The sequence below is a fragment of the Rhynchophorus ferrugineus genome, unplaced genomic scaffold (assembly GCF_030347505.1).
Source record: "Rhynchophorus ferrugineus isolate W39M unplaced genomic scaffold, kcgeb_rfMv2 rfM10, whole genome shotgun sequence".
Classification (NCBI taxonomy): domain Eukaryota; kingdom Metazoa; phylum Arthropoda; class Insecta; order Coleoptera; family Curculionidae; genus Rhynchophorus; species Rhynchophorus ferrugineus.
The window spans coordinates 17,067,915-17,082,204 of record NW_027472589.1 but is presented as its reverse complement, the minus strand read 5'-3'; the positions used below and the strand labels follow the sequence as shown (position 1 = coordinate 17,082,204).

Here is a 14,290-nt window from a genome sequence, read left to right as displayed (position 1 = left end):
CTATATATATTACATATAAATCTATGTAAAAAAAAATCGGCACATTATTGTCAAGGTCGCGGTTATGACAACAGAGCCAAAATGTCAAAAAACAGTCGAATGAAACTAGAAAAACAGAAAATAGTAACAAAAAGTACACGACTGAAACAGTCCACTGTAAATAGTAATAAAATCAGTCGGACTGAAAATAGCGACTGAAAACAGTCGACTGAAACAGTCAATGGTAAAAAGTAGTAAAAACAGTCGAACCAAAAATAGCGACTGAAACAGTCGATAGTAAGAGCTAATCTATTACTAAACAGTCGATAGACAATATCAGTTGAAATTTCCCAACGCTATAAAAAAACTATTAATTAGTAGTTAATTTAGTAATTATTCCTACTAAACCTTAAAATTTGAAACTTAATTTTAAATGTTTAGTCCATTTTGGTACTTAAATTTAAAATTTTATTAAAAATGTCTAGACTTTTTACAATATTTAGAAAGCATCGATATATTTTTTTGTAAAATATCGATATTTTTCCTGGTTGCTACAAAAAAAAAACCGGTATTATTTTAAAAAACATCGAAAGGATATATCCCGATGTCGAACAAAATGAAAGATGTGTTGTTGGAAATCAATCAAATCATATCAGTGTTGAATCAGATAGACGTTTCAAGAATTGTGAATGATTGTGATACTGTGTGGGCTGAGTAATGCATTTGTTGGTGTATTTTCGTTACCACTTGTTGATATCTATGCAGCGTAGCTTGGTTAGTACACGGTTTCGAAATGCTGAAGAAGTGCGAAAATAGATTGGTGATGAGTGTGCTACCAAACCAAAATCGTTGTTCGGAGAAAGATTGGAAGAAGTTGCAGAAAATGATTTTGGCCAATTTTGCTCAATAAGTTCCGTTGAGACTCATCGATTCCCCGAAAATTAAGCAATAGTAGTAATGAAATTGAGTAGTATCTACCATATCTTCTTTTAATCTTGGTTTAAATAAGCTATTTAATACCATAAAAAGTACAACAAATTAATTCGATAGAACAAAATGTTAAAAACTGCGTCTGCTTTCATTTTAAATTACAAATTCGTGGATAATGATATGTGAAAATATCGAAATAAAATTTATTCTGTAATAAATTTGCAACAATTACAACAAACGTTCCGTTGATTGATTATCGATGAAATGTTCTACCGACGTGACGCGAATTTCATATCCATCACGGCTCATCAAACTCCAGACCTCTCTCCCCCAACCCCGCCGTCGACCCTCCAACTCCCCTCCCGTCGGAATAATATTTTTTTCATTCCAGTCAAATCTGACCCGGAACCGGGCGACGAAAAAACCCGACATTTCCCTCAATAAATTCGTCATCCGGTCTTACGTGACGCCTTTTTCCTCCTCCTCCTCCACCTCGACCCCCACCTCCTTCCATCGTCCCCTTGCCGCCGCCACCCGTTTCATAGTCTTTATCTCACGTGAAACCGCGATATATCTCTTTATTTAAAAGGTAACAATCCGTCATATTTCCGTTAGGCGTCCCCGCACCGTCACGCTCACGTGAGAGGGACGTCGCGGCGCCCGGGATTTGCCCGGAACGAATATGGAAAGCCGGCGCCGAGAAATGGAAAGATCGAGAAAGGATTATTCGTAATTTTCTTTGGGAAATATCGACGGCGAAACGGACGGATAATGTTGCGATGTCGAGAATGTTTTACGAGGTAAAGAATAAGGTTTGGATTTATGTCGATGTTGAGGAATTTACTATAATATGAACGATCTGAATAATTTTACTGCGGTATTTATTACTGTAACAAGGCGGTTAGCGTAATAGTAACACGGTTAGAGCGCGTTTTATGACGTGATGTTGGTTTAGACTAGTACTATGAGTATTTTTACGTCAAACAAGCTTAGAATTATATATATTGCATAAATAATATATATATTGCAAAAATTTCCAAGCAATGCTGCATATATCTCAATAAGTAGTAACGATAAAAACGGTAACAAGTGCATTGCTCAACCCACACAGTATCACGACAACTCACAATTCTTCCAACGTTTTGCTGATTCAGCATTGACTTGACCTAACTGATTTGCAAGAACACACCTTTCTTTTTGTTCAACTGATATCAACAAACGTCTGCAGTAGGGGTGTCAGCCGCCAAGAAAAATATCCTTTTTTTGAAATTTGTATACACCGTTTCCGGTGTTTTTAACAAAAATATTGAATTTTTTTTACAACCACGAAAAAATCGATATTTTATAAAAATATACCGATCGATTCTCTAAATATTGTAAAAAGTTTAGATATTTATAATAAATATTTAAAATTAAGTTCCAAAATGCATTAAAAGATTCAATTAAGTACCAATTTTAAATTTTTTGTAGGAGTAATTAAAAGTATTCTATAATGTTTAAAAAATAAATTTAATTTTTTTGAAAAAATATGGAAAAATATTGGCCAAAAATATCGATATATCGATATTTCGTCGGTATCTCTAGTCTCTAGGGACCCTAGGGACCCTAGGGACCGTTTCATTCGGTTTTCGCAGCTCGTAAGGCACTATACCATGCTGATCACAAAATGTGTATATTATGACGTTATAACCACGAAAATTCAGCGTCGATGTCGATGTAACGGGTCAATGGAAACATTCCCGACCTGACACACAGATGGCGCTACTAAAATTAAATCCATATTTTTCAACTTAACCTCAAAAGATTCGGGTATAAATTTCACAGCTGTCGGATCATTAGTTTGTGAATTATAGAATTTTGAGTGAAACAACTTATGTTATTGTGAAAAAAATGGATAAAAAGGAATTTCGCATGTTGATAAAATATTGCTTTTTGACGGGAAAAACATAGTTGAAGCAAAAACTTGGCTTGATGCCGAATTTCAACACTGTCCGTTCCCAGGAAAATCAACCAGCAAGGTATTGGTATGCTAAGTTTAGACGTGGTGAAATGAGCACCGAAGACGGTGAACGCAATGGATTCAGGTCAACTCTTGAGGAGGAATCTTTTGAGTCTTTTTCATTGGTGTCAATATCATGTCAAGAAGAGCGTACATTGGCGTTTAAATAATTCTTTTACCAAAATATAAATATCTTTTCAATTATAAAATAATATTGTCCATAACTAGTTTTACTCAATTTCACTCCTACCTTTGGTCATTTTTCAGGTAATAGTTGAATCCAGGTCGGAACTATTTTGTACAGTTTTTATAATAAGAGATCTTCTGACATAATATGATATAATACTATAAATGGAACAAGTATTCGATAGAAGTAGCACCTAGAGAAATGACAGTTTAAATTGATTTTATCAATTTCTGTGTTTCAGGAAAAAATTTGATTTATGTGAAAGAGCATTATATTGGAAATTACTTTGTCTTGTTTAAGAATCAGGTAGGTTAGTTAATATATTTCGATATTTTTAAGAAAAAATATAAATATTAGCCTAAAAAATATATTGTTTTGCTAAATATTTTAAAGAGTAGCGACGAACATTTAAAATTAAGTACCAAAGATACCTTTAAAACTAAATACCAATATCAAAGCTTATTGAAAATTATATATTAATTTATTATGAAAAAATCTCGAAAAATATCAGCTAAAAAGTATCGATGTATCTATATATCAGGCAAAAATATCGATTTGTCTTTTTAGAAAATATCGACATAATGTTATATCATTTTATCATAATGTTATATCTGCATCCCTAATTTGTAATATATTAACATATGAGTAATCAAACAAGAGTCGTGCTTGATTTCCAAATTGGATATTTTTTCCAAGTTTGTTATATAGTAAGCAACTGTTAATAAATCTAACATAACTTTTATATTCGATGGCTTTGACGATTTTTTACATAAAATAACAGTTTTCCTTGACATTATTGTGTTATACAATGCACGGAGACGCTAATAAAGAAACGTTCAAAATGAAATTTTTGCCTTTCCCTAATTTTCTTATTCGACTCAAACATAGCTGCCTATTTAAACATATTCTAAAGCTTAAAGCATTTAGAAAATTATAAGACTAGTGATCGCCCTGTGATCGACCACAATTCGAATTAATAATCTTTCTCTTATAATAGAATAAAAGGTCTGATTAACAAATGATTGGTTACTTAAACTTGTTTTTACTGTATTTTCGATATAAGATCAACTATATATATATATATATATATATATATATATATATATATATATATATATATATATATATATATATATATATATATATATATATACATTAATTAAATTAAGAAATATCTGTATATTAAAATCTATTAAAACATATGCAAACTATCTCAATAACGAACACTCACTAACATTTCTAAATGGAATTTAATTAAATCTAATTTTCATTAACTTTGAATAATCAACAAATTAATTAATAACTGTAAATTACAACGCCACTGAACATTATAACAAAGTAACACAAGTAATATCATTTTCAGAACTAAAACAACAGAGCACAAATATAAGGATACATAATCTCTCTGTACCTTTATGTTATAAACATAATTATGAAATAATAAATGAAGTAATACATGTTTATATATTTAAATAGAGAATATATGAATAAAACAATTTTGAAATTAGTGTAAATTGAAATAATAACGAACACAATTAGGTATTTTACCTTACTTTAGATCACTTTATATTTCTCATATAAAATATATATTACAAAAACAATAAATAGTCAAAGCTGATTAAAATATTTTTTTTCCTAAATTTCTAAATAAATTTAATTTAATTAATTTAATAAAAAAAAAATACACTGTTCTTTGCTTATTGATTTCATTCTTCAATCTCGTCCTTGGTGATAGCTCCTCTTTAGTTTGTTTTTTATTGCCTTCATGTATATATTGCTTTCTACTTTGCCTTATGTCCCATGTCCAACCAACAGCTCACCAACAAATGAGGAATTAAAATTATATTTATAGAGACTACTTGATAACTGTTAATATTCTATGCAATACTCATTTTAGCGCTTGATGTACAAATCATATATTTGTTATCTGCAATATTGTTAATAAATGCATCTACTAATGAAACCTGAAATTAATCAGAAGTTAGTACCACTTAAATTTACTGAAAGGTCTTAACAACTTTTAGAATCGCTTCTGGTAGACTGACATGCTCTGTCCCCAAAACCATATAAATTAACAATAGTTCTTAAACAAGAGAAAAAAGGAATTGATTTGTTTGATCATATTATTCTTAATAGTTTTCTATCCATAACCATTTCCATTTTCGATAACTCTTTAAGAATTCTAATAAGACGGAAATAAACTAAAGTAGGACAAAATCTAGCTGGCTTGGTTGACGTAGTGGCAAAGGCGAGAGGACGGTCTCCCTACTCTCGCGATAGTCGCGGGTTGGAATACTGCTGGATCATGGTCGTAAATTTATGTTTGAGATTGTTTAAAATTTGTGAATGTTCTAGGCAAGAGTGTAAAATCCGACAAGAAAAATGATCTCAGTCATGCCAGTAACCAGGCTGAGTAAGACCGGATGTCTTCTGGGATGATCTCTAAATTGACCACTCGCCAGTCGGTAGGATGCCGAGGACCGTGGTTCGAAGCCCACGTCCAGTCCAGTCCAGATAAACCCTCGTTGGTAACAGTATACTTTACATAAAAAACATATTATTAATAAATAAATATTGTATGTATATCAGGCAGTTATTTAATTTTGTCCGCCCCTGTATGTAGATGCAGTTAAAGTTAGATTATAATAATATATTTTACACAGGTTATCAGTTAATGTGATTTTCCACATGTCGTCTAGATAATAATTATCATAAATGAGCCAATTGAGCAGATTGTTAGAAGCAATAAAGAAATTGTAATTTAAAAAAATACACTAACTATATAAGTAGTTAATTAATAAATAATGAAATATATATTTAAAAGCGAAACACTCCAACTAATCCATCGACCATGGCAATATTATGCAGTTAAATTAAATACATATAAAAACAAAAATCAACGATACAATGGACGATTACCATTTCCGCCGATTTTACTTTAAATAATAATTACGTCAATCGCCCGTCCACCCCTACGTACCGCTCCCCTCTGCCCCCCAACATCACTCCCGTTTTTCCCGCACTCGCCAGTATCGCCGTCGGAATTGGAATTCCGCGCGACGACTTCATTTATTTATTTTATTTAGTCCGGGAAGCGTCCCGACGCCCGCATTATCCAGGCGCCGCCGTCGATTGTCGGTCCCGATCGACGTCCGTAGTAGGTTTATCCATTTTTGATTGTCCGTCGCTGCGGACGCTGGTCCGTTTCGATCCGGCCGTCTGAAGACCCCTATGATCATTGCACCTCATCAAACAACCATAAAACAGGACCGGGACTAATTAATCCCCCGCTTTAACGAGATATTAAAAAGGGTCGTGATGATTTATCGATTCTTGATGGAATTTTAAAATGAGATATATTATGCTCGAGTAATATTAAAGGTTTCTATTCGTTTACTGTTACTGTTATATTAATTGAATATGAATAATTAAAAGACTTTTAGTAAAGTGTGTTTAGTAAATATCTCGCACACATTCTCAACTTTATCAATCAGAATATTCTTGATCAGTAATATGCCCTACATACAAGGTACTTTTTAACGCATTAAGATCTGACATTTTTCCATATACACTACCTTTAATATTATTGGGTTATTTGGTGTATTATAACAGATCAATTAAAGAGTTCCCTAGGCCTACCATAGTAAAACAAATTTTTTTGGCAAAATTAGTTTTCTTATTCAACATAATTCCCTTTAAGGGTGATACATAAATTATAGCGACCCTCGAACTTTTCGATACCATTTTTGTAGCACGATTGGTCCTTTACTTCAAAATAGGCCTCAGTTTCGTCGATCATCTCTTCATTCGAGGAAAATTTCTTCCCAGCGAGCATTCTTTTGAGATCTGAGAACAGAAAATAGTCGCTGGTGACCAGATCTGGAAAATACGATAGATGAGGAAGCAACTCGAAGCCCAATGCATAGATTTGCCATCGTTTTCACTGACTTGTGACACGGTGCATTGTCTTGGTGAAGCAGCACTTTCTTTTTCTTCAAATGAATCGAATCTGTTGTCATGCCTCCTTGCGATTTTCTTGATTTCCTGAATGATCGCCGATATTTGAGGGTCTTCGTGTAAATAATCAGTCCAGTAATATTTAGGTGCATCTACAATAATTCTCAAGATTTTGTTCTGATAAACTTATATTACCCGAGACATCCGCATAATTAAATTCTGTTTGCTAGTATTATTTATAATTTATTATTTACTAATAATTGCGATTTTCTTCCAATTAACCAATACATTTTCTCATATTATAGCTCCAGTTCTTTCGTTTTCTCCTTTACATGTTCTTTCTAGCAAAAGCATCATGAATTATTCTGAGATACTTAGCGTTATTGGTATAGGGTATAATAGTATTATTAATTGTTATTGGTGCTTGTACGACCTGATAATACGAGAACTGCACATGCACAGATTTACTTTCGTAAATTTTTATTTTTATTTAAGTTTGAGTCCAATGATTTATATTGTCATTTGCCTGTTGTAATTTTCGTGTTCTTCTTCGCTATTGTCTCCGAGAGCAAGAACCGCTGTGTTATCAATATTTGTTATCGTGATATTATACATTTGTGATATATCACATGTATAGAGTATGTAAAGAATTATTCCCAACATACTTCTTTGTGGTACACCAACTTGACCTTCTTTTATTCTAGAGTAGGCTTCCTCTTGTTTCCTTCAACCGTCATGCTCTACCTTATCGAAGGCGTGTGTTATATCTAAGAATATACAATACCTGAATATACCTCTATATTTCCATAGGCTTTTTTAATTATTAACATTTTATTCTATGCACCTGGCCTATCGTCGAATGTTTGTTAACTAACACAAACTGATGTGTAGGTATTAGGTTTTTTTCTCTGTATAATCGGTTTTATTATTTTCAACAGGAGTTTTTCAAATAACTTACTGGTAGCAATGGAATAGTTTTATAAGCTTTTATTTTATTTGGTGATATTCCAGGTTTTGGAAGCATGATAATTTCAGCCCTCTTCCAAACATCTGGAACATATTTTAGTCAAAATGCTGCTAAGTTGGTGAGTTTTATAATTCTCTTTCCTGATAGTTTTTGCAGTAATTGTTCTGTTATTGAGTCATAAAATGGTCGATTGTTTGAATTAATATCAACTTTAATAACTGTGGTTACTTTTTTAGACATGAGAGATTATATTCAATACCAGTTTGGTTTTGTTTGACGGTTTCCTCTACATGATCAGCAAATGCTTCCTCATCATCCAGATTACACGTGCCCAATTTCCACATAGGTTTCTCATAAGTGGACAGTATAGACGTTATCCTTTCAGGTGTTTGATGGCTTTCCATAGCGAATAATCCGCTTCCTTGCCGTCTTAGAATTTTCAGATAATTATTAATGGATTTGTTCTTAATTTTCAGTATTTCCCTTTTTACTCTTGACTTTGTCTTTTAGATATAGTCTTTAAAACCAATACGTAAAATTAAAAATAAAAACTTAAACTTAAATTCAATAAAAAGAATAAAATTAAAAATTACTAGGATAATCACGGAACACTCAAAATTGTATTTTCAATATTCACTATTATTGTTGTTTGACATAAATATTCTACGAACCCCATCAAACACTCTTGGTGATGATAGAGCATCACATCCCAACAGTCGGTTGGAGAATTATAAAAGTTGAAAAATAATTAATCGCGAGACTTATCAAAGAAAAAACCAGCTCAAATAATCAAAGACCTTTCAGGTAGCTTAGCAGAATGAACGAATGAACTATATCGAACCAAAGTACGAAAATGGATCGGTTACTATTTTGCTGTCAAAACAATATCGTTCTTTCGACATAGTATCGAAAATTACCAGAAAAATGGACAGACTTTACAGAAAATGATTTTTACTATTTTTAAAATATTCGGAAGTGTCAGAAAATTTCTCGTTTTTCTTTTTAACAGATATGAATTGGCGAAAATAAGTGACTAATTTTACATTAATACGATAGAATAATGCATAGAGAATACTGACGTCAAATTTCGAGTAAATTGGCTCAAACTCATATATCATAAAAATTATATTTCAACTGTTTCGAAAAAAGGATTTTCGAGAAAAACGCATCGTAAAAAAGTATTGTATTAAGAATCTGCATCAATAAAAGAGCTATATCTCTGAAAAAAATTCAAAATAGGAACAAAAAAATGGATATAGTATGGTAAAACGTGACATCCTTGTTGTTGGAGCTGGCCCATAGAATGTTGCTTAAAATATCAAGAATATCTGTCAAATTTAATTTTATATCCAATAACTTATAAATATGTATGCCATCTTAAGAAAATAAGTTCCACAACTATTTGTATTATTCATTTCAAAACTTTTCTGGTTAAAATAAATTAACAAAGTTGGCGGGTTTGTTTAAATATTCATAGCGTAAAAATGCACAGGATTTCTTCCATTTTTCACCATTCCATTTTCCTTCTCAATTTATTTATCAGAATGCGTTGGTGTTTACACAACATCCATTTCAATTTTACTAATTCAAGATTTGGTTTAAAAATAGGTATAACTAGTGCTTAGCATACATTTCCACGTTACTTTTTACGAATTTGGCAAGATGGTACTTAGTGATGTTGTGTTTTTTTCCTCATATATATGTTTCGTCGTGCGAGTGCTACACAAATCGACATTTATATTTTAAGGTTTATTATTTGGGCTCAAAGAATGGAGGTAAAACTAAATGAAACAGTGTAAGTTGGCGCTGCTGGCACCCCGTCCGGGTCCAACATATGGGATTATATTTCTGGGTATTTTGTAGACACTTATTCCACGAAGTAAAATTCGACATGCATCAAGGTCGCTACAATACTCCCCTGTCAGAATTTTATAGTATAAACAGCATAAAAAAATTTAAATGCCAAAATACAGATATATCAGTGTGAATATTGATACGGTTATGCGCTGGTACGGCTGTTGCTATGTTTTGGTTCTACAGATACCGTTGCTTCATCGTCGCTTTGGCAATTGAACGTAGTCTATGAACGACGTTGAAAACAAACTAATTTCCCAACAGGGCGGCGGTAATCGACGCTGTGGAGTATTCGATGGTTCGACGACGATGGTATCCGACCGAAGCTGCTCAAAGTCTTTCAAATTAAAATGTCTGCCAATATGACTGAGAGTGCGAGCCAAGGAAGATATTATGATTTAAATAGTATAAACTGACCAAACCGAAAGAAATGTCTAGTAGAGATACTGATTATTAGATGGTGTTGCCGAAAGCTCTAAGATTTCAAAAGATTGTCAAAGAAAATGAAAGGAAATAATGAAATTAAATTTAAGGTTCATTGTTCCAGCACTAAAATAAAATTTAATGCGGAACAAATGTTTGGAAAAATGTAATATTCTGGGAACAAAATTAAAATCGAAAAATAAACGGATTAAAAATACTGAAAATTTTGTATGAAAAAAGGTATCGCCCACGTAAAATACACCATATTGCACCTACCCTCCATTCACAAGTCCAAATCCAATTTTGCGAAAGATCACGTCGGTTTCACCACTTTAGGGTAAATTATATGGCTAGAATGTTGGTAAAAAAAAACGAAACACTGGTATTTACATAATATGACCGTTGTTTATTGAAGTTATATAAAATGTGGAAAATACAAGTGGTAAAAGGGATCAGCGCTGGGTTTTCCTGATAGCGGAGCTTGAGCAGTGGATGGTGGCACGTCTAAATACTAAATAATCGAAAGACATGAGGACCCTTCAAAAATATCTCAGATAAACGTCTCAGGATTACCAGATATTCGTTATTCGTATTTTGTAGACAATTATTCCACGATGTAAAATTCGACATGCCTCAAGGTTGTTACAATATTACGTGGTCGTTGTATCAACTGATCAACATATATTTGTAGTGTGAATAATTATCTGAGATTTTTGCCTGCATATTCTACCAGTTCGTCCAATAGTTAAGTTTTGATGATCTTATAACCTCTATTTTTACCCAAAATTCCATGACAGATCCTGTATGGAATACTTTTGTAACTCCAAATTCCAGTAGGCTGGGGCTGAGAAATCGAGCTACTACAATCTGTTTTTGGTAGCCGTAAACCTTGAACACGACAAGTTTCCAACGAAACTCAAGTAGGTTATGTTAGTTCACAGCAAATTCAGTCGGCTTTTGATGGCCTTACACCCTGATCTACCATGCTTGTGCTAGCAATCTAGTGGTGTTTTTTAACGCATGTGTAGTTGCAATAATTTATGGTTAGGGGTCTTTGAGCACCTTCAATCCAGCTTTTGTGACCTCTGTGTACTAAGAAATACTTCGAGTAACTGCTTGTGGATTGCCAAATCAACGTCAAACTGTCCTCTTTTCTTAATAAGTTGTTTGGTTTCAGTGAATTGAATGAATTCAAGAGAAAACAGCCTCTGATGATATCCTGATTGAAGTGAATAAGCGTAATTAATGACGAGCTCAAAAAGTGTCATGTACTAGATGCGTTGTTTCTTATTTTGAATTACAAACATCTGCATCTGCTGCGAATAAAATGATTATAGAGAAATATGATGACGAGTATATTAGAGAACAAATGTACCGAAAATTGTTCCTGAGTATCAAATCAGGTGATTTAAGCAAATAATACTAAAAGTTGTAAAGAATTTTGAAGACCGGAATTAAGAGAAGCTGCTGAACGAAGATTATGGCCAGACTCAGTAAGGACTTGCTCACTGGTTGAGGATTGCACAACAAGCTATTTCTAGTCAATTAAAATCCTTAAAATGGTCCCAAAAGATGGATATTGGCCTTGGTATATGAACTAAAACACAGAACTGCATTTGTCATTCATCAGCGACTACTTTAACGAAAGAAAAGATAAGTGTCTTCAGATGCCTCAAGAGGTTGCAACTTGAGATTTTCTACGCACCTACACTATTCTTCATATTCAAGGTATCAAAAATGGGGTTGATTTTTCCAAAACAAATTTGATACATTTTATGGTATTTCATTACCACACAAGCATCTTTCTCAATTGAACGCAATGTTTCAAAATACCTTCAAAACACTTTAACCAATTAACCTCCCACATATAAAATTCATGATGAACAGATCCTTACAAGTGAGAGATGAGTACACATTTCTTCAAAGATGTAGATCTTAAAAATTAAACAAAAATATTGTTCGTTGAAGGTTACAGCTCAGTTAGGACTCACAGAAGTTGAAAAACTTGGTAGATTGGTATCACGTGTGTTGACTAAATACAATATAGATTAACGTATGAGCGCGTCCTTCGTTAATTACGCGGCAACAAAAAGGATTTCTTGTGACGGTTGATTATTAGCATATTTTCATTGGATTTTTCAATACAAAAAAATATTTACTTACAATAACATAACTGCCAATGTCTTTCAAAATGAGTTCATAGTTCTTTTGATTACATTAAAAAAATTATATTAATTGTATGAACAGATCCTTACAAGTGAGAGATGAGTATACATTTTTTCAAAGATTTAGATCTTAAAAATTAAATAAAAATATTGTTGGATGAAGACTTTAAATACAGAACCTCCTGAAGAGCATAAAGGCAACAGCTTAGTTAGGACTCACAGAAGTTGAAAAGCTTGGTAGATTGGTATCACGTGTGTTGACTAAATACAACATAGATTAACGTATGAGCGCGTCCTTGATTAATTACGCCGCAAAAGAAAGGATTTTTTGTGACGGTTGATTATTAGCATATTTTCATTGGATTTTCCAATACAAAATAACATTTACTTACAATAACATAACTACCAATGTCTTTCAAACTGAGTTCATAGTTCTTGTGATTACATTGAAGCCATAATATTAATTGTATACTTAATAAATATTTATTAATAATTATTAATTAATAAATTGCAACAAAAATTTTTGAACACTAGCATAGAAAAAATCTTACCTCTTTTCCACTACGGTCTTTCCATCGCACCCATTTTCCTAAACCACTTCGCCAATACTCCACCATATACTGTTCGGCATATTCTTGTCCTTGACCATTACCATAACGACCTTGAGTTTTAACCCCTGTAATGATAAATGAAATCAATAAAACTATATCGAATTGTTTAAAATATATCATATGTAACCAAACGCTTAAGTGAGCAGTCAATTTTATTACTTAATTTAAAAAGTGTTATAAATATTTCACAAACTAATTCCTCAGTAAAACTTTTTTTTATATTCATCATTATCTATATAATCCGTACTCGCCTGAAATATCCGCAACGGAAGAAAATAACATAGTTGACTTTCTTAACACTCCGTTTCAAATGGATCTGCCACATGAGAAATCTACTGTTAAGGAAGTAAAACAAACAATACTTAAAGAAATCAATACTAAAAAAGCTCCTTGTTCTGACTAACTTTGGTTTTGACCTAATTACCTGAAGAATTCTAAAAAAGCTCTCAGAAATGTGCATCAAATGCATAAAATTCATATTTAATGCCATATTAAGACTTAATTACTTTCCTAGCACTTGGACAGTGGCTCAACTCATTATGATTCTTAATCCTGCAAAAAAATCACAAGGCGTCTCTTCTTATCGCCCTATAAGCCTGTTACGTGTGATCTCTAAATTTTTCGAAAAACTATACATTAAGAAACTCGCAGAGGACAGAAATATTATTCCAGACCATCAATTTGGCTTCCGTAATAAACACGGAACAACAGAACAAATTAACAAAAACTTAAACGATAAAAAATATTGGTCCGCTGCATTTCTCAATTTTTCTCAGGCCTTCGAAAGGTCGAAAAGGTGTGGCTCAATGGGCTACATGTTAAATTGAAAAAGCTTTACGCACTTGCAACTGCTGAAATTTACCTCACAGATAGACATTTTATTGTCAAAGAAGGTGGCGAATACGCTGACCTACAATATATTCTACTATATACTACCAATATATTCAGGTGTTCCGCAGTGCAGTGTTCTTGGCCAATTGTTGATATAATAATAGATATATTGTATACAGACTATCTATCTATTGTATACTTGACCTGCCGACCTCAAGAAACACTACTGCTGCAACGTATGCTAACAATACAGCAGTTTTATCACCACACGAGGATCCAATATCAGTCACAAGAAACCTCCAACTTCATCTTAACAAAGTCAAATTGTGGTTGAAAATGTGACGTATCAAAACAAATGAGATAAAATCTACCCATGTGACCTTCACC

General features: G+C 32.7%; 1 protein-coding gene across 2 annotated transcripts in view; it reads right to left on the bottom strand.

Annotated features, from left to right (window-relative positions):
- Window positions 1-14,290, bottom strand: part of LOC143203431 (discoidin domain-containing receptor 2) — a 252,030-nt gene that overhangs the window by 140,349 nt on the left and 97,391 nt on the right. For both annotated transcript variants that reach the window (XM_076415559.1, XM_076415561.1), the window contains exon 4: window positions 13,013-13,137. In XM_076415559.1, the coding sequence (XP_076271674.1) occupies window positions 13,013-13,137 (125 nt within the window). The remainder of the gene's footprint in view (window positions 1-13,012; window positions 13,138-14,290) is intronic.